This window comes from Pleurodeles waltl, chromosome 8 (genome assembly GCF_031143425.1).
Source record: "Pleurodeles waltl isolate 20211129_DDA chromosome 8, aPleWal1.hap1.20221129, whole genome shotgun sequence".
In the NCBI taxonomy this organism is placed as follows: domain Eukaryota; kingdom Metazoa; phylum Chordata; class Amphibia; order Caudata; family Salamandridae; genus Pleurodeles; species Pleurodeles waltl.
Window position 1 is genome coordinate 258,609,959 of NC_090447.1, and position 21,828 is coordinate 258,631,786.

At 39.6% G+C, this 21,828-nt stretch overlaps 1 protein-coding gene across 2 annotated transcripts in view; it reads left to right on the forward strand.

The window, feature by feature from the left end:
• Positions 1–21,828, forward strand: part of SAMSN1 (SAM domain, SH3 domain and nuclear localization signals 1) — a 571,601-nt gene that overhangs the window by 134,463 nt on the left and 415,310 nt on the right. For both annotated transcript variants that reach the window (XM_069204115.1, XM_069204116.1), the window contains 2 exons: positions 5,685–5,744; positions 21,251–21,377. In XM_069204115.1, coding sequence (XP_069060216.1) covers positions 5,685–5,744; positions 21,251–21,377 — 187 coding nt within the window. The remainder of the gene's footprint in view (positions 1–5,684; positions 5,745–21,250; positions 21,378–21,828) is intronic.

The following is a 21,828-nucleotide window of genomic DNA, read 5'->3' on the forward strand; positions in this document are numbered from 1 at the left end:
GTAGATTCACTAAGATGCAGTCCTCCTCCATTTTATGTCCTGTTTTTCGTAACAATCTATAGATTTGTGTGAGTTTGTGACTTTCCACTAACATGAATTGCATTGAAATTCAACATGTGGTCTTGCGATGCACCCTGAGAAGCTGTGTCTCTTGTGGGTATTTGGTTCCAAAAGCAAATGCTACCCACACAAGTTGGTTTGGTGAACACTCCACTTGGAGTTCTGTGTCCTTTAAGGCATCATTGGTGGGTGTTTTTTTCACATGATAGCCAGACGTGTGTACAGGCTAAGTGAAAATGGATTTTAAATAATATTATTTTTCAAAGTTTTTAATAAAAATAACACCAAAAAACACTAATCGCCAGCCACGGTCAACTGGTCACGGTAGACCGAAACCTAGGCAGAACTTTAGGCAAATTACAATGAAGCACAAGTGGTATACAGAAACCAGGTTTGAGCCACTCACAACTTTTACCTTGATACTTGGTGGCTGATTTAGAGCTTGGTAGAAACTGTACTCCATTGCCATAACAATGGAGTAACCCCCTCCATCAAACTGAAGGTATGTCCACTTGATTTACAGACAGTAGGACCTTAAGCATGCCAGTGATGAAGACTACTCCATCTCTATCGCTGACATACTCTTCTGACGGAGTAAGGCTGTTGGAGGTTTGGCCATTTGACCACCCACCTGATTTAAAGACAGCAGTCAAATGATCAATTTTTACTCTCCCTCACTGCTGTGAAAAACATGGTGATAAGTTACAGTAAAAGGTTTAAATGTCCCCCACACCATGTTTTTGACAACAATGGTGACAATCATCAGACTTTTAATACATTGACAGGAACCACCATGACAGCAGTTCTTGTCAATGTTTAGAGTGGTCCGCAGGACTGTACGCCACTCTAAATATCGTGGGCAGCATCTCTAAATATGGCAAGGCATCAAACTGTAGCTGAGGAGGGCTCCAATGATTTGGATAGCCTTTAAACGAGGTCCTGGTGAAGTTTTTGTTTTTTGGCAAGAAAGACCCTTGCAGAGAAAATGTGAATTTCACACTAAAGATTGGTCCCTTGTCAGTTGGATACATTTGGGGCCTTCTTCTAGTCACGGTTTCTTATGACAATTTTGGGGCTCATCTTTCCTCAGTGGGTCAAGACTGCAGGCTGTAGCCAAACAGGACTCCATGAGGACTGATACCTTGACTGTGAGGTCCTGCTGAATTGATTTTGCTGCTGTGGAAAATCTTTAAGAGGGAGAAACCTGGGTCTTCAGTCAACAGCAACACACCTTCATTGGATTGGATTAGTAGGTTTGCACTGGTCCTCTGGAGGTCTTTGGAACCAAAAAGTTATTAAGTGCTAGGTTTTCAGGGGCGGTATGAGAAGTCCAGCCAGACACAGCCAAGGGTTGCAGGACCTCAGCAACAGCACTTGGGGAGACGGGTTAGGACTTACTCCAGCGGAGGAAAACAGCAGAGTCCAATGAAGTTGGAGGAAAGGCCTCATGTATCTTTGGTGCCCCTTAACTTGAACAGGAGGTCAACATTAGGACCCTTGGAATCCACGTCTTTCTCCTGGGTACAAGAGAGAGGAGGTACCGTCCTTCAGGCTCTTCCTATGTCTCAGCCAGCAAGTTCAGTCCACATCTGAACTTTTTTAGGTCCAGTAATGTTCTGAGGTGAGTACTGGGGATGTCACATTTATGCCTGGCACTGACCGCCGGGTGTCACTCCTGTCTATGGAGTAAAAGTTCCAGTGGGTAACCCTACCCACCTTGGCAGCACTTCATGTGTGTCCTATTGCAAAGAATCCCACGGTGCCCCCTCTATGTCTAAATCCAAAATGGTGAAAACCATTCTCTCTGTGCAGAGCCTGTGTGTCCACCCCATATGCATGGCCAGGGAAATGAACAACTCCTTCTCTGTGGTCACTTCAAACAAGTTCTGGGGGCAACTCCTTTCCCAATGGGTTTGGATCCTGCCTGATTTGGGAAACAAATGACGGAGCCTCTCCAAGTATCCTCTGACAATTGCCTGTGACAGGGGAAGCATCTTTGAAGTTAATTATTTTTCCAGGCACTGCCAAAATGGTCATCCTGCCAATGGTACAGAAACACCTCCAACACCTAGGGCTTTGCCTTTTCTCTAGGAACAGTTTTCACACTTTGTAAAGAGCTTGAGCACTCAGAGAGCTGTACCTGGAGGCTAATGCAAAGCAGCCTCCAGGGGATTTAGGTAGGGAAAACATTACTTTCTAGATATATTGTTTACTTAATATTCATTAAAAGTTTGACTTCACCAGTGCATTGTGCATTTCACACTAAATATTGGTCCCTTGTCAGTTGGATACATTTGGGGCCTTCTTCTAGTCACGGTTTCTTATGACAATTTTGGGGCTCATCTTTCCTCAGTGGGTCAAGACTGCAGGCTGTAGCCAAACAGGACTCCATGAGGACTGATACCTTGACTGTGAGGTCCTGCTGAATTGAATTTGCTGCTGTGGAAAATATTTAAGTGGGAGAAACCTGGGTCTTCAGTCAACAGCAACACACCTTCATTGGATTGGATTAGTAGGTTTGCACTGGTCCTCTGGAGGTCTTTGGAACCAAAAAGTTATTAAGTGCCAGGTTTTCAGGGGCGGTATGAGAAGTCCAGCCAGACACAGCCAAGGGTTGCAGGACCTCAGCAACAGCACTTGGGGGGACGGGTTAGGACTTACTCCAGCGGAGGAAAACAGCAGAGTCCAATGAAGTTGGAGGAAAGGCCTCATGTATCTTTTGTGCCCCGTAACTTGAACAGGAGGTCAACATTAGGACCCCTGGAATCCACTTCTTTCTCCTGGGTACAAGAGAGAGGAGGTACCGTCCTTCAGGCTCTTCCTATGTCTCAGCCAGCAAGTTCAGTCCACATCTGAACTTTTTTAGGTCCAGTAATGTTCTGAGGTGAGTACTGGGGATGTCACATTTATGCCTGGCACTGACCGCCGGGTGTCACTCCTGTCTATGGAGTAAAAGTTCCAGTGGGTAACCCTACCCACCTTGGCAGCACTTCATGTGTGTCCTATTGCAAAGAATCCCACGGTGCCCCCTCTATGTCTAAATCCAAAATGGTGAAAACCATTCTCTCTGTGCAGAGCCTGTGTGTCCACCCCATATGCATGGCCAGGGAAATGAACAACTCCTTCTCTGTGGTCACTTCAAACAAGTTCTGTGGGCAACTCCTTTCCCAATGGGTTTGGATCCTGCCTGATTTGGGAAACAAATGAAGGAGCCTCTCCAAGTATCCTCTGACAATTGCCTGTGACAGGGGAAGCATCTTTGAAGTTAATTATTTTTCCAGGCACTGCCCAAATGGTCACCCTGCCAATGGAACAGAAACACCTCCAACACCTAGGGCTTTGCCTTTTCTCTGGGAACAGTTTTCACACTTTGTAAAGAGCTTGAGCACTCAGAGAGCTGTACCTGGAGGCTAATGCAAAGCAGCCTCCAGGAGATTTAGGTAGGGAAAACATTACTTTCTAGATATATTGTTAACTTAATATTCATTAAAAGTTTGACTTCACCAGTGCATTGTGCTTTTAATGAATATTATGGCGAGTCCAAAAATGTAATGTATAGTTAGTTCCTAGACAAAGATAGCAATATTAACATTAATAGTTCATCCAGTGTGTCTCATTAGAACAGCCAGCTTTGCTCCAGTGAAAAAAGCCTTTAGGTGCTAGTGACTGTAAGGGCATGTTTGACATCAGATTTCTACATGTCCTTCTTTTAAATACCATGTACCCTACATCATGGGCTGTAAAGATTACTTAATGGTGACTTTATAATATTTAAAAAGCTGGTTTAGACCTATGAAAGGGTTTATTTTGACAGGCTGAATTACAGTTTTTAACCTGCACCACTTAGGCTAACATAGTAGGCCTGAAGCCATGTTTTTGCTGCCACTGTACCTGAAATGCACACTAGGTACTGCTGTCCACTAATGAAATTTAACTTACATGTCCTGGGTACAGTATGTAATAAGGATTTACAGGTAGGCTAAATATGCCAATTAGGGTTATGTCAATTCGATCCTGTGAAAAGGGGGAGCAGAGGTAATTTTTCTACTGATTAATAGGGGTAAAATGCATAAAGACATATATTCTGAAAAAGAGTTATGACTTATATCTGAGAGCACCATGTAAAAGATGGTCATGTTCTACATTTAGAATATTGAAAATGCCCCTTATCAGCAAAAAGAAAAATCTTCAAAACAATGTGAACATCACATTTCTTTTTACAAAAAGGCATTTTATAATTAAAAAATCAGGTCTTCAAAGAGGTGTAACATATTTTGGTTCTATTGAACACAAAACACAACTCATGTCTCCTAACCCATCAGAATCTACTGTACATGAAAGATATGAACATCACTTGAAAGAGAGTTGCAATAATGTAATTATGTTTTGACTGTGGCAATAAATGTATCCAGGAAACTGTTTTAATGAGCTTCACATTGCTCAAAGAACCACAAAAGTTAAAAAAGCAAGCCCAAACTTCTCCAGTGAAAGAATCTTCCCCAAAAAACATATTTTTATTGTGTCAAAATGATTGATATCACAGTAAAAAAATCCATATATTATGCCAAAATATTTTCTCCTTTTCATGCGTTTCTGAAGAAAGCTATGCAATATTATTATAGTCTAGTGTATGACCAAGGACGTGTATTTTTATTTAGTCGCTGAAACTCAACACGTATATGCTTATACAGAAAGCTTGTGCTGTTTCATTGAGGCCACATTCAGGACAGAATAAGCTGGGGATCCCTGATGCATATTTAGTCTTCATAGTGGCCTGCTTCCACAGCCTATCCGGGGTTCCTCGTGGCTACAGTGGCTACAGTGGCAAGTCGAGGCATACATTTTGATTTCAATACAGTAATCAAAAAGGAAAATGTGAACAGAGACCTCCCATGACCTCCCCCTTGGATTCCCTCACTACCATATTGCAAAGTGACCCTCATCACTCCATAGCTCCTCTCTCACATACATTTCATTTGTTTTAAAGCTCATTCTAAAGGCTAGCTTTACTATTCCACTTAGCTATCATGATAAAGTACAGATCTGTTCTTTGCAGCAGGCATATTAACCCTCTGCACAAAATATGATCTCTGTCTCTTTCAGGAACATTAATCACAAGAGTTATCTTGACATTTTTATTGCTGCCTAACAGCTGAATGCACTTGGAACTCTGCTTCAGGTGCTTTTAAATTATTGCAAACAGAGCACCCCACCCTGAGGTCAGCGCCCCTCTTCCAGGTCAGGACCCAGTGCAGCCGTACCAGTGGCACCCCCCTAAAGCCAGCCCTGTTTGATACTTTTCAGCTACAAACACCGATTATTAAAATATGCAGAATAAGCAGTAGATGAAGTGGAATTCTAGAATTGTGTGTACTATACTGAGGACAGAGATCACACATTTTCAGTTGCGCTATTAACTACAATTAATTAATTTTGCTTATGGAACATGATAAAGATCCGTTTGATGGAATAAGCTATAAAATGATAAAGTCACAACTGAAACACTTTAAATGGAATAAATAAAAACATACTTTTAGCATACCTGAAGCGATAAATTACTTCTAATTACGAACAAGATTACCACTGTTTGGTATACGTCTCTTTTATTTTATTTGCCTTTGCAGATGCCATCCTATGAACAATGGATTCCACCACGAGTCCAGAGCCCAGTTGAGAAAGACCTGGTAAGATTAAATTAAGCAGACAACAGCAGTTTGCAAACGTGTTTTATTACATGCTCATTTATTATTTTGGGGATAATTATCTAGTATGTGATACATGTTCTCAACCTGCCAGTCATGGACTCTTGGGCCCAGATTTATTACACCTTTGCGCTGCGTTTGTATTATAAAAATGATGCAAACCAGTGCAAAGTCTTCTATTGAGATATACCTTCAAGCACAAAACTTGTTTTCTGCTTGTAAATAGCAGAAGTAGTAGTAAAACAAAGTACCAATAGATGTTACTTTGTATCAAGGGAGCGTACTGTGGGCGGTACTGGTCATCTCATGCAAACATCCTTGCTTTTAAGCACATCCATATCTACTAAAGTAGACAGAGATTTTCTCAAAACTGTTTTTAAGTTTGCAAGTGTGCTACAATGTACATCATGAATACATAGAAACGTTGTTATTTATGTCTGAGAATACCATATTGTACTGAAAGGCTATTCTTCTACCACAAAACCTGTGCTAGATATCATGCAATCACCCTTCCAATGCAGTGCATTCTGTACTACAACCTTTCAGTTAGTGCCTCATGCATGCAATAGAAAATTGCTTTCTCATTGACTGTTCAGCTGACAATACTGGATTTTCAAAAAGCATCATGAGCGAAGTAAATGAAAAATGACTGCGATTAAGACTTTTTGCTGCTGAGGTTCAGTTCATCCAGATGCAATCATCTCAAATGGTGACTCCTGATGGTCCTTTTACAGTAGTTCTGCCACGAAAGCACGTTCCACAGGGAAAATATTTGTGTCTCACAGCAGGTGGTCTGCATGGTTAAAATGACTGATTGGTTATGTTTCTTGTTAATTATTGCTGATTTGTTACTCGTGTTGCGCCTATGGAGATTATTTACTGAGTGGCTTACAATTTGTTTTAAAGGCTTGTCATTGGATTTTGGATCACACAAATGGCACAAGCTGATACACTTGTAAGACTTTGTCCTATCACATAAATTCATCCTGTAGCATGCTTCTGACGTACATTACATACAAGTTACTTCCCCTTAAATGTTCATAGTGCAAAATGTATTGTTTGATGTTATCTGTGCCCGTATTATATCATTCAGAAATTATCACTTCAGGATAATATCCCTAAATAACAGGTATCAAAACCTCTTTTTCATTTTTTTGTTGTACATAAGACAATTTGCGTTATTTCGTATTCATTTGATTGCCTTCGAACATTATATCAAGTTTGAGAGCAGATGCATAAAGTTTTATCAGTCAGGGCAGATGTGCACATTATTATTTGTTCCACACAAGGTTACTTGTACAATTAAAGGTGTTTTTATTATTTGCTGAACCTGAAACTAATCATGCTTACTTAAACTTATTGTGAAATGCTATCTTGTTCGGTTCACAAATTAAGTACATGTAGCAAATATAGTGCATATAGTACTAGAAATGACATCAAATACTGTGATATGTTGACTAACTTAAACAACAGATAAAACTTAAAGCAGAATAGATTCAGCCATTTACCCATTTTTAAGTCTGTTAACTCATGGTACACAATTCCGAGCAAAGAGAGATATTGCCAGTTATGTGGGAAGGTAATTAAGACAATAGCCAACATTATGTTTCACTGTACTTGGCCACCATCTCAAAATGTAGAGGTAATTATTACAGTGTACATGTCCATCATAATAAACTTTCATGGTTGTATATATATGTGCATATAAGTTAAGGAAAGAACAGCAATAGAAAAAGAAAGACAAGCAAAGATATACACCAAGACTATCTAAAACCACGAGCTTGAAAGAAAGAAATACCATATACAAATTAATACCAAGATTCCTGTGGAGATCTGTCAAAGAGACAGGATTTTTGGTGATGGACAGATGGAAGGACAAAAAAAGTAAACATGTGAGAAAGAAAGAAATGCAACAAACGCGAACAGTAAAAGCTGGAAAGGAAGAGATCTATAATTGCAAACTTTCTCAGGGCAGACATCCACTATAATTTCAATTAACTTGAAACGTTATGGATGACAGTTTGCAGGCACAGACAGTTTTCCCTTATGATCTTAGAATGAATTTATGTTTCCTTCAAAATTCACCATTTTCGAAAATTGCCTATATTTATCTGAGTGAAACGAGACCAAAACGACAAAAATCCAACATGCACAAGTAAAGATCCAAATCTTCAAAGATAAAATATTAGAAAAGTGCTTAGAAACACAATAGATCCAACTAAGGCTATCACTGCATCTTGAAGGAGTCGTTTCCAACAGTACAACACCACTTGTGAGGAAGTGCAAGCTTGTCACAGAGTCAGACGAACCCCAGGTACGGTACCTTGGAAAATGATGTGGACACAAAGACATCGTATGGAGTTGGGGAGGTGAGGCGTCGCTAGAGCTGGTGTGGCGTTGGTTCCTTACTGCTACCAGGGAGGTGAGGTGTTGATTCCTTACTGCTGGGCACCCGAGGTGAGGCGCTGATCCCTTACAGTTGCAGGAGAGGTGTCAGTTCCTTATGACAAGGCGCGATCAATGAATCCAGCTGGTCAAGATGCAAGGCGTGGATTTTGCGATATCGCAATCACAGCATGGGTCCACAGGTGCTGCAGCAGAGTCGGTGTCAGGGACATTGGTGACACCGCACTCCTGACTCACGCTTTGGTGGGACTTCAGAGGTACAGCGGCAGTATCGAGCCTGAATTGCAGGTCGTAGTCGTTGCAATCAGCGGGAGCCACAGCTCCGCTGCAGGCAGCAGCGCGAAGTCAGAGAGTGCCACAGGTTCTAAAGTCGCTCTCAAGTCGATGTGCTTAGTTTCTTCTTGGTTGCACCAGAGCTCACTTCCAAATGCCCAGAAACTGAATTTGGTACCACTTGGCAAGTCAGGACTCTCATCAAGAGAGCCAAGGTGCTGGCAGGTGCAGTCTTTGATGGTCCTGAGACTTCGTAACAGAAGGCAAGCTCAGTTCAAGCCCTTGGAGAACCTTGGAGAGCAGAATGTAGAAAGCCAAGTCCAGTCCTTTCACTCCCAGGACAGAAGCAGCAAGCAACAGGCCAGCACAACAAAGCAACATGCAGAGTGGCAGTACCTCCTACATTATCCAGCTCTTCTTTCTGGCAGAATGTCCTCAGTCCAGAAGTGTTTGAACTCTGTGGTGTCAGAGATCCTGTAGTTATACCCATTGCTGTCTTTGAAGTAGGCAACCTTCAAAGAGAAGTCTTTGTAGTGCACAAGAACCTTCCTTTCATTTACCTGGCCCCAGGCACGCTTCAGGGGAATGGAGACTGCACTGTGTAAGGACAGGCCCAACCCTATTCAGGTGCAAGTTTCAGCTCCTCCTACCACTCTTGCCCAGGAAGACCCATCAGCCTGGTGATGGGTCCTCAGGATATGGAAGGCACAACTCAGCTCCCTTTGTCCGACTGGCTAGAGTGAATACAAAACAGCCCAACTGTCATCCTTACCCAGACATGTATCCCACAGACAGACAAAAAGTGGAATTTTCAAACTTACAATTCAAAAACCAACTTCACCAAAAGATGTTTTTTTAAACTGTGAGTTCAGAGACCAGGAACTACATATCTCTATCAGCTCCAAGTACACTTAAAATATATTTCAAGGCAATCCCTATGTTACCCTATGGGAGACATAGGTCTTGCAATAGTGAAAAACAAAATTAGCAGTATTTCACTGTCAGCCCATGTAAAACACACCAGTACATGTCCTACCTTTTAAATACACTGCAACATGCCCATAGGACTGCATTGGGCCTACTTTAGGGGTGCCTTACATGTAGTAAAAGGGAAGGTTTGGGTCTGGCAAGTGGGTGCACTTGCCAGGCCGAAATGCCAGTTTACAGCTGCACACATAGACACTGAAATGGGAGGCCTGAGACATGTTTGCAGGGTGACTGCCATGTGGGTGGCACAATCAGTGCTGCAGGCCCACTAGTAGCATTTGATCTACAAGCCCTGGGCACATCTGGTTCACTATACTAGGGACTTACTAGTAAATCAAATATGCCAATCATGGATAAACCAATCACCAATATAATTTAGACATAGAGCATATGCACTTTAGCACTGGGATAGCAGTGGTTAAGTGCCCAGAGCCCTAGAGCCAACAGAGGTCAGGCAAAATAAGAGGAAGATTCAAAAGGTTTGGAGGTAACCCTGCAAAAAGGGCCTGGTCCAACAATTTGCACAAAAGCTGTATTTCTTTTGTACACAGAAGACTCAATTTGTGTGTTCTCTGTTTTTTTAAATCAATATTACTGTATTTGCTTTATGTGCTCTCTGGTATGCTTTGGTGGAGGGAGCTCCAGCTACCAATTTTTCGCTATTTGAAAGTCCCAAAAAAGGAATAATCTTCAAAAGGAGCTCTCTGGTTGTTTAAGACAGGCATGATCATACTGTCCCCGCCATATTTAAACACCGATGTGGCATGGGCACGGCACTGGCACACCAAACATGCATCTAAAGCAAGCCCATCTGTGCCAGCTCATGTCCAACACCAACCATGCTGCTGGTCAGCCTTGAGATCAGCTTAGTAAGATCAGTTATGACTCTAGAAACTTGCTGGCTCTTTGGAGGATGGTTTCTGGCCAGCACAGAATCAACGTCAGTAATGTGTGCGGGTCTGGCATCCTACGTCAAATGTCATACGGGTCAACACCACTTCTGGCAGGGGTTTGAGATCAAGCCAGCCCAGGAAGACCTGGGCAGAGGGCAGTATGGTAATATAGTCCTCATCAGCCTGTCTTATCAGTGAAAGGTCTCTTCCTAAACACATGCTATACATTTACAACTTAGTTACCTCTCATATCTGAGACCTGGATTTTTTATGAAAATTGATTTAATGCTACACTCCCAGACACTGCAGCAGCTCTACATGCAAGTTTTTCAATAACAAATTTAGACCATCAAACCCAGAGATGGAAAAGTGGCTCTTATTCATCTCTCTCATTTTGACTGCTCAACTGTTGTTAGACAAGTCAGTCAATGAGGATGGTTTTGTGTTTTCAATCAAAATCTCTGCTAATTGTTCCTTTTCAAATGCTCTTATTTATCACCTCCCATTCAATAGACTTCTCAAATGCCCAGCTGAGTTTTTGGATCCATTCGGCATCCAGTACACTGCACAGTACTCAGCAATTTTAATGTGCATGAAGAGGATATCAGTTGCTTACATGCTTGTCAATTGACAGGCATCCTTTCATCTCTCAGCTTATCCCAGTTGCTCATTTCCTTTACCCAATCAGTTGGCCATGCTACATTTGTTCAAACTTTCTCTCTCTTTCATGTATTGATCAGAATGACTGCCTAATTCAGTGCAACTTAAACCTTCACAATCATTTTATAAGATGAACAAGCAAAATATTTGATTTAAATGTTTGTCCTCTGAACCAAACTTTGTAGGCGATGTAGCAGAATATGTATAATCTGTCAATAAATGCCTTTGAGCAGTAATTAGTCAAATTTCTCCTTTAGGAAATATAGACTCCGCAAGAACTAAACCATTAGCTTCATGGATTTTTGACATGTTTGTGATAGAAAAAACAATTCTAAAGGATTAGGAAGAATTTGGACGAGAAAATATGATCCGGTAGATAAAAAACAATCATAAAATAGCCTTTACAAAATTTCATAACGCTGCTTGGAAAGCCCAAGCCAACTGCTCTAAACAACATCTTTCAGCCACTAATGCCCTCAAACAAGTCTTCAAAATAGTCTAATCTTTTCTTGCTCCCAGGGCTTAGAATTGGGCAATGGCTCCATTAAATGAATTGTGTGCAACTTCTGTGGATTTTTAGAACTTTCAAGTTAACTCTGAATCCATAGTGTTTCCCCATCTTTCTACCCCTGCAGCAGGTTCTCCTTAGCAAAGATTAATTAAATTACACTGGGAGAATCTGTACAGGCAATACATAACTTTAGTTTTGGTTCACCTTTAAACCCTTTCCCTCTGTAGATCTTAGTCGAAGCCACTTTTGAACTCTTGAACTACTTTTTCAAGCAATATTTAGTTATGCAGTTGTTCCAAAAAGCTGGAAACATGGCCATATGGTTCCCTTGCTAAAATAGAAAACAGTGGATCCTTTGAATATATAAAAGCATAGGCCTATATCATCACTTCCAATTGTTTCTAAAGTGCTGGAGAAAATGGTGAATGGTCAGCTCTCTCACCACGTTGACACTCTGGACCCACTTCATATCACCCAGTCTGGTTTCAGACCAAGATTTAGTACAGAATTTGCACTGAGCTGCTGGAATTTATTAAGATGAGTTTACATCAAGATTAATCTTCGGCCTTTATGTTGCCAGATATATTGTCAGCCTTTGACACTGTGATTCTCTCCATTCTGCTGTAACGCTTAGTTAACACTGGAGTTTATAATTTGATGCTGTCCACCTCCATTGTTTTCTTCTTCTACTAAGTCATTGAAACACAGAGTGCTGCTGGGGTCCTCTTTGAGCCCAGCACTGTTTAATGTTTATATGACCATTCTCGCTGCCATTACCCAGTCATTAGGCATCAAAGTGGTGTCATAACAGGACGATACACAACTCATTTTTTCCTGCCAAAAATCTAATGATGAACTTCAAGAACCATTCAAACCTCAAATGTTAAATCAGCAGAGAACCTGGGGGTGACATTTTGATAGCAGTCTCGCAATTCATTTGCAAGTTGTGACAGTGGCTACTATTTGCTTCTTTTTGTGGTCTTTAAAAAATCATTACAATTGTCCCTGATAACATTCATCCAACTGTTCTCCATTTCCTAATCATTGCAAGGCTGAATTATGCAAGTGCCTTATACCTGGGAGTGCCTCACTATCGGATTTGGACATTTCAGGTAGTTCACAATGCCGCAGCCAGGCTCCTACTTAATATTCCCTGCAACACCCTCATTTGATGAGGTTAAATTACTCCCAGTGCACAAGCTGATTCACTTTAAATGACAGAACCCTTAGGTCCTCCTCTTAAAAATTCTAAGTCTTTAGGACTAAATAGGATGCTCTTTTTGCTTCCTGGCCTCCAAACTGTGGAATGAGCTACCATTTTGTCTCAAACCCATTCCTTCTAAACTTGTTTTTAATAAATAGTTGAAAACTTGAATACTTCATTCCATTCAAATTAATCTTGCTGTGTCCGATTTACTTACTTAGCACCAGTATGCTCTTTTAAGTTATTCATTCATTCAAAGCATTCAAACCCAACTCCAAATCCAACATATGAAACTCGTGTTTGTTTTAAAAAAAAGACATTTCTTTGCTATATTTGAACATTACACATTATAGCAAAACAGCATTGTGGGGCTGTCTTGTGTACTCAGGCAGCAATGAATAGATGATTCCGGTAAGGTTGGTAGCAAAAGGTTTCCTTAATCAGATTCAGGATTCACAGATATGAGGCATGAATTGTAGAATGCACGAAGCACAGATAGGAGCAAAGAACACAGGTGTCCTCCAGGTCAGTGGTCATCCAAAGAATGCCAGCTGAGCCAGACAACAGCTGAAACCATGACAACCTAGCGCATGCATCAGAGATTAAAATATAACAAGAGATTTAAAGAGACAAGTATATTCATGTACAATAGGAATAAAAACGTATGTAAATAACCCAAATACAACAAGCTGGATCAACAAATAATTTATTATTATGACAAGTAGATCTATAGGCCTAGTGTTACATGTCTTTGTGAATAGGCCCTGAAGCATTTAATTTCCTATTAGTAAAAGTTAAAAATGGGCACAGTCCTCTGAATTTGTACTAATTGCAAATTAATATCCCTTAAGTGTTCCCATTTTATTCCCATTTTAGATGTTTGGAACCAATTCACAAATGCATGTAAGAGTTTCTAAAGCAGTACTATAGGAGTAACACTTTAAATACTTCATAACACCTTTGTGAATAGACTCCATTGTGTTTCAGATCGCCATGTAGATTCTCCCTGGTGCACACACCTTTCCAGCACGGAATTCCATATGCACAATGCATTCTTTCTAAAACAACACAAAAAATAATCTTTGCACAAACTTTCTTTCCTAGAGTCAACTTTTTACTAGCCAATTCACATCTTCCATTTCCTTATCTTGCTTCTCGCTTTAGCAGCTCTAAAGCAGAAATACTCCCTGCTCTTAAAACAAAATATATACTCCAGAATGTCATCAAAATAAACCTTATTTTTATTGAATGAACTCTGTGAGCTGGATTCCATACAAATGGAATCCACATTACAATGGTTTCCGAAAAAAAAAACAATTAACTCAAACTCTATGTTTCCATTGTATTATACATAGGAATTCACTGAGTAGCTGGTTTAAGTATCTTGCCTTCGATTTTTAATCCAAAATGAGTCCCTCCCGAAAGAATCCTCGGCGTTTACATATCCCCACTCTATTAATTTGAGGCTTTCCCTCCCCCCTTTCCTACAGCAGATGGACTGTTATGAAAGTTGGAGAAACTGCTGTAAACTATGCTGAAATTCAGACCTTAATCAGAGAAAAACATATTAAAGGTAAAAGCCATTTCTTTACGAGGATGTAGCCGATTTCCTTCAGCAGGTATTCTAAGTACCTCCTTAGCCAGTAGTACAGAAGGAAGAAATGCCTCAACAAATCCTTGTTGAAGAACAAAATCTAGAGCCTCTCCCACCCTTGATAAATAGCCACATTTTGTCTCTCACATATGCTAGATGTGGGTTAAACAAATTGAAAAAATCCACTTGTGGCATAGATTTTGGGCCCAAAATGGATTTTAATGTTTACCCTTTCCCAAGTTAGTTTTCTCTTCTGGGAAATTCCAGTGCACGTCTGCACCAAGCTGACCTTAAATGTCTGCACTTTAGAGTGATGACGAGCAATGCTAAATAATGTTTGGGAGCTCAAACAAGAATAGTTTATGTGCAAACGTGATTCAAAGTTGCCTCCATAAAAAGCTATACTTTTACACATTATCAAGACTGCTGCATATTTTCATCCTCCCCAGTGAGACCATGTCCTTTCAGTTGCCAGTATTTCAGCTCGCCTGGAGAAAAATATGCAGCCTAACCATACATAATCATAAATTACAGGCCTTTAACCTTGCACTGGATTAATCTCTCTTGCGTTTGTTAGCACATTACTAAAGGTGGTGAAGACAAAATATGGAATACAAATGGCAACTTTGTTTTACATCATCAATGTAAGTTGATGCACACTGTACAGTAAGTTTATTTGCTATAAGAAACAGACTTGCATTTTGAGACCTGTTTAGAACATTTTTAACAACAACAAAAAAAATGACTGTTGTCTGTCTAGAATACATGTATGCAATAAATAATTTAATATGGAGCGGTTCACAGTACTTTTGGGATAGTAAAATAGTTTCTCATGCACGCAACACAGTGACAGCCATTAGCATGGGGTGAGAGAGAAATACTGCCTAGACGGAGCCAGCGTCCTCTCTATGTATACTTTAGAGAAGTGGTAACAACACGTCTCGCAGACTGCTGGGCTGTTAAGTCAGAACATACAATAGAGCTGGTTTTGACATTGTCTGGTAAGAATGCATTCCGCAGATTCCGAGGACACGAAGTATCCAGTCCTTTCCTTAACAGATCATTGTTTTCTGTGCTTTATGCCAAGAGGTTGACAGAACCAAACCAAGACTGCAATTGCCAGAATATAGGAATGCTTTACATAGGCATTCGACTGGAACTAAGAAGACGAACTCTCAAGCACACTTGAGTGCATGTGCACTCGCATACACATACTCACAGACTTGCGTGCACACGCAGATTTATGCACACAGATTTACATGCACCCACAGTTTCATGTGTGTAGCTACCTACACATAAAATTGACATGAGGCCCACAGACTACTCACAGCATCACACAGGCTCAGAAATGGGAGATATCTTAAGACGACTGAACAGAAGAAGTAATAGTTTTAGGCGCGTCTCACTTTCTATATAGATAATATGAACAATATATCAATATTAAAGTATTCTAATTTATTTACATGTCACATTAATGTAGCTCTCAAAACATTACAACTTTTTAAATTTACGATATCGCTAATCTGGAAAAAAAATGAAAACGATTGTGAACGTAATGGTACTTTTAAAGTGTGTCAAATGTTTTGAAAGGAATCAACGACAAATAAACAATGATTACTCAGTAACTTGTTTTTTGTAATATTTTATCAACCAATGCTATTTCACATGAACCATGTTTGATCTCGAAACGAATGCAGAATAATGCGCACAGATGTCATTCACGCTTGTCCTTCCATAAATAGAAAGAGCTTTCCTGTCAATTTACTCTCCACTGAAGCATATAGGGGAAAATGACCTTGCGCCACACTTGTTCCATGGCCCTTGGCGAACTGCAAATCACGTAAAAACAAATATCCTTCTTGCCTTTGCCCTCCAATGTCATCCCTTCCATATTTCGCTATTTTGAAGACGTGTAGAATAACACATTAGAAACAGCCCATATCATGTATTAATTTGTTCCTTTTTCCTTTCTCTCCCTCCTTCCGTTCACCTTTTACGATCTTTGTTCTAACCCTCTTTGTTTAATTTTGCACTATGATAAGGTGCTCCATGGTATTAGTTTCCATACATTTGTGCAGTAGTTAAGAACTGTACACATAAAAGTACCTCAAACGCCTACAGAGTTTCGTGGATAACACAAACAAGAAGAGCCTGGATAAATGGAAGAGTTAATAGTGAGAGTAGTATTCCCCAGTCCTAACCTGTTTACAAAATACCAAAACGCTGCTATAAAAGGATTCCTGTACCATGAAAACAAAGTATATGATTACTGCTATGGGACCTGTGCCCTTGATGTGACTAGTGCTCTAAAGGCTTATAGTTCAAAATTTCGTCTACAAAAATATCTATAGCCTAAAATATCGATCTCAAAATATCTACTACCATTGTCTCAATGTTTTATTATTTAAAATTAAACGACAAAATCATCAACTAAAATTTTGAAAGTAAATAATATTAATAGCATACACATATCTACTGCCAAAATCTCTGCTACAATAAAATAGTATTTTTAATATGCCATTAGAATCAACAAAAATATAGCATTGCAAAATATGTTTAAGTAATGGAAAAGTGATAGGGGGCTAAGTCACAAAAGCATTTATCAGTACAGTAAGTAGTAAAACAGGGGTACTCTTTCAAGTGCTCCTACATGTCTTTAGCAATTCAAAAACATCAGGATGTCCTATTAATAAGTGCAAAAATGACATGGTTCTTTTTATTAACACTAATTGTATATGAATATTTACTGACTATTTCCATTTATTCATGTTACGGTTTGCTGCCAATTCTCAAAGTCTGGCAAGGTATGTAAAACAGAACCTCGGGATTAGAGCTTTACATACTCCCAAATGCCTTTGTGACTAGGCCCCCATATTTTTAATTAGTAGTAATTAAAGTCATTACAATTTTGAAATTATTTCATACACAGATATATAATATTTAAAAACACTTTTCTAAGCAAACATAAGCAAATTAACTATATTTGTGATTTTTTAAAAAAAATATAAAAGTAAATTATGTGTTTTAAATGTATTTGAAAAACATGAGTAAGTTTAATATTTAAAATAAACTATACTTAGTTACTATTCTAAATCTGATCCCACAAACTATATGAATCAGGAGTGGTAACATTTACTCTCAAATTCCAGTCCTACTAACAATAGAAAGAGTCATATATTTGGGATGAGGCAGGGAAGGTTGGAGGGGTCAGAATTACTAATCTATTGCCAGCCCAAGTAACATTAAGTTCATATATTAGAAGAGTTACATTTACAATTCCAACTCCAGTACTACAAAAATTGGGAGAAGTATATATATATATGGGGGGGGGGGGTGGAGATTTACTATTGTAAAGCTATCGTACTAACACTGTGCAAATTGATTTGCGGTGAGGGGGGTCAGATTTAATATTCTAACTCCAAGCCTGCAAACATTGGGGAAAGTGCATGTTTCCTTTGTTTCCTTTGAGTGGGTGGGGTGGGGGTCAGATCTTTTATTCTAACTCCAATCCTAGAAACACTGTGAAAAGTATGAATACTTACGGGGGGAGGTTGGAATTATTGTTCTAACCAAAGTACAACTAACTTTGGAGAAAATGTATATAAACAGGCAGTCTGATGTATATTTTAACTTCTGTCCCACTAACAGTGGGGAAAGAGCACATACTGGGTGAGGGTGTTCCATATTTATTCTTGTAACTCCAGTCCTGCAAACATTGAGGAAAGTGCATATATATTGGTTGGGGGGGGGCAGATTTGCTGTTCAAAAACTCAGTCCAACAAACAGTGTAGAAAGTGAATATAATTTGAGTGAATTTCTGATTTACTTTTTCAACACCAGTCTTACTAACAGTGAAGAAAGTGCATATATTTCAGGGGAATGGGGAGATAAATACAAAAAATTTATATTAAAAAGATGACAATGAATGAACCCCAATATTCTTTACGTTTTTATTTACAATTTTTCTAATGTTTAAATTAATTGATATCAATTTAACTCAATAATATTTTAAAAATAACAGCTTTTTTATAAACACTACCCATCCTATCCCTTAATAAACCCAGCAACCAGTAAAAACACAGAAATATATTACATGATTAGAAAATAATTGTATAAAGCAAATAATACAAATTTAGCTGATTATCATAAGATAAAATTATAATATTCATTGAAACATATTAAAAACGTACTGCCGGCTCATTTCTCTCAATGAAGCCCACACTAAAAAAACAACATATATAAAAAATACAATATTAACACATAATATTTAAGCATATAGTGGTGTATACATCTATACCAAAAATGTCAACAGTGTTATACAATTTAACATTATAGTAATCACCATTATATTTTAGGTAATAGTATCTTACAGCTTTGATTTAATTGTTGAAAATGTATATACTTACCCTCATATTTAAAATATTGTTATTTGTACTCCAGATATTTTGACCACAATATAAAGAGCCTTATCACCCAAGGGGAAGGCCAAAATAAGGGATGAGTATCAGTGATGGCATACAGTGAGAAATGTATCAGAAAATTAGGTCTAAAGTTGCATCAGGGGCATGACAGAAGATGTTTCTGATACGAAACAAGGTGCATCCACACATATCACTAAAAGAAGTCTGTTGGTGGGTCAGTGCTATGGGAACATCAACTACAGGAGGACCTCCACAACACTAAAGTCATGTAGTCAGTGCCCAATGATTATGCTACATGGAAGCACCATTTTGTGAGCATTGTGGTGATATGATTTAAAGGCTAACAGTGAAGCAGTGAAAAAGAACACAGCACACTCACTTTATAAACCACCTGATCCACCACCACTCTATTCTTCCTTTTCCACTTTTAAATGTGATTGGAGGAGGAACAGATATTTCTGGTCAAGTATGTCAAAGCCTCCAACTTTCCTGTGGAAGCAAGCCCAGAAACACTGATTATGGAAATTTTGCCTTCCATCACAACAGGTGCCACTAAGCCTAATCAAGGCTCCTCTTTTAATTATCACATATCGTAACTCTCAGTCACCGCCCCCTCTTCCTTAGAAATATACTGCAGATGTTACGCATTCATCTTATCCCAACGGCGGAGACAACAATGCAGCTGATGCTGGAACTCTAATATCTCTCAGGATGATGCAAGATTTAGGGACGAACTCCTAGATCCTGCACCATCCAGAAGAGCGGAAGAGACAAAATAAGAAAAACAATCGCCGTAATGGATGTGCTCAGGGATAGCCAAGAACTTAATCTCATCTGGAGCTCGAAGAAGGTCTTGAGGACCTGATTCTTGAAGGCGCCAGGGAACAAGAAGAGTTGTGCAGGAGTCAGAGATGAAAGAGGTGTTGAGGGAGCTGGAGCTCAGGGAATCATAGCAGGAACTCGGACTGTAGAAAACTAGAGTGCTGGAAGTTCCAGGTGCCTCAGGAAGTGAGTGCAAGGACGATGCTTGTGCAGGACTAGAAACGAGGCCAAGCGCTGATGCAGGTTCAGAAGGGGTATTTAAGCTGAAACAAAAGAGTGTTCCAAAAGGCACATGTCACATGTGGAGGCATGTAATATTCCAGTGAACCTGTGAAGATCATTTGTTACATAAAACGGATATGAGGCCTTTGCATGTGACAGGTGCAAACAGCAATTGGCAACAATAAATGCGTACAACAGAACACCAAGCGCATGATGGTACAACTCAATGGTTCACAGTTGAAGCATAACTATCCTAAATAGATAATCTACAGGTGCACAACAGACTAAACTTGCATAGCAACAGAACAGAAGGGTCAATGGTTCAGGCTTCCTGGCAAGGGAATCATGGAGTGCTTGAGACAGAAAGGTGCCAGAAGGGGAGCAAGACTTGGAGTATTCAGGGAAGGGAGGACCCTCAAGTTGAAGAGTGATATGAGTCTGGTAAGTAAAACCCAGTGCACACTGGGCACAAGATGGAGTCATGACAGCAGATGTGCATGTGCTAGCAAACTACCATCCTATGTCAAACACTCCTGAAAAATATTGGAAAGGCATTGTGCCAGATAATGTCAAGAGTATGTGGAGCAATACCTCATTCTGAACAATCACCAATCTAGCTTCAGACTAACCCAGGGCACAGAGTTAGACAGACAACACCTATTCATCACTTTTGACAAACGTTGGGTCCTCCTCTTCCTCATAGTGGCCTATGATGAGGTTTTCCACACTTTCTTGTGGAGCAGCCTCAGGGAATGGACTTTCTCGAGGCTGCCATTGCAAATACAAGTTAAACATATTCTCATGCCTTTTTAGTCATGTGCTTAACAGCATACGTATGGCAGTCAGCGGTGTTGTTGCCCAAAGACTACCCGTATATTGTTAATTATCAAGTACTAAGTTACATTGTTTTTACTTCGGTTAGCAACAAACCAGTGTACATACCATCTAATTCTATGTAAGGATAATACATCCAAAATTGAGTCTCTATTTGAAAAAATCATCCGCGCTCACATGTACCCATCATAACCCATATCACCAACTTTTATCAGTTATGTAAAAGCAGTACTGTAACTACTAGTGCATTGTGTGTTTGTATAGAACTAGAACGAGAGCATCAGGGTATAGGGTTATGAGGTAAGCAGCAACATTTTAATCTCTTCTCTAAGAAAGCGCCTGTATACAAAGTGCCCATCAGCTATCATCACAGCTACTCTGAATTTGTCGCAAAGGTTCCCGGGGAAAATGCTGCCACGTGGAACTGGTTGACAGCTCCGGCCATATGCTTACGAATACGAAGGTACAGATTTTGTGGGTAAACCAGGGCACCCTTAAATATTTTCGGTGTATCACTGATCAACGGCGAGTCGTTAAACTGAAAATTCTACACCTACTGCAGACCTTTACATTCAGTGACATATCAACCTGTTTTTTTTTATTTTAATTTATGTTTTCAGTATTTCATATTTGCATCTATTAGTGTGTTTACTTTTCACAGGTGACAGAATCCGAAGATAATAAATCAGAATCAATGGGAACATTAAAAAGATTAAAGAAACTGGTTCAAGCCAAAAAAGCCAATGGGATTAGCATGGATGATGCCAAAAATGTTTTGATATCTTCGAGTAAGTGACAGCACATTATTTAACAGACTGATTACTTCGCACATTTTAAAAGCACGGTGATGGAACTACGAACTGTATGCTAGCCAATTGAAACCTAATAGACATAGCAAAAATGTGGTCATCAAATATAGCTTCACTGATGTCAGACCACCAGAGCAGGTGAGCAATTTAGAGCTGGGTCACGACAGCCATAATGAAAAAAGAGCTACAAAGGCAATAGGTCTAGCCTTGGATGAGTGGATTAGTATGTTCGTTTTTACTGCAAATATACACTGCAAAACTAAAAACAGGAAAAAACACAGCTATATAGTAGCAATAAAAAAGATTAACCATCACAAATAAATTCAGCAGAACAATAAGGGTGTTTTCCAGCAAACAGGCGTATTTGGACCAAGTGTAGGACCCTTTTAGTGCACAAGACAGGAAAAAATAATTCATGCTAAGAAGTGGT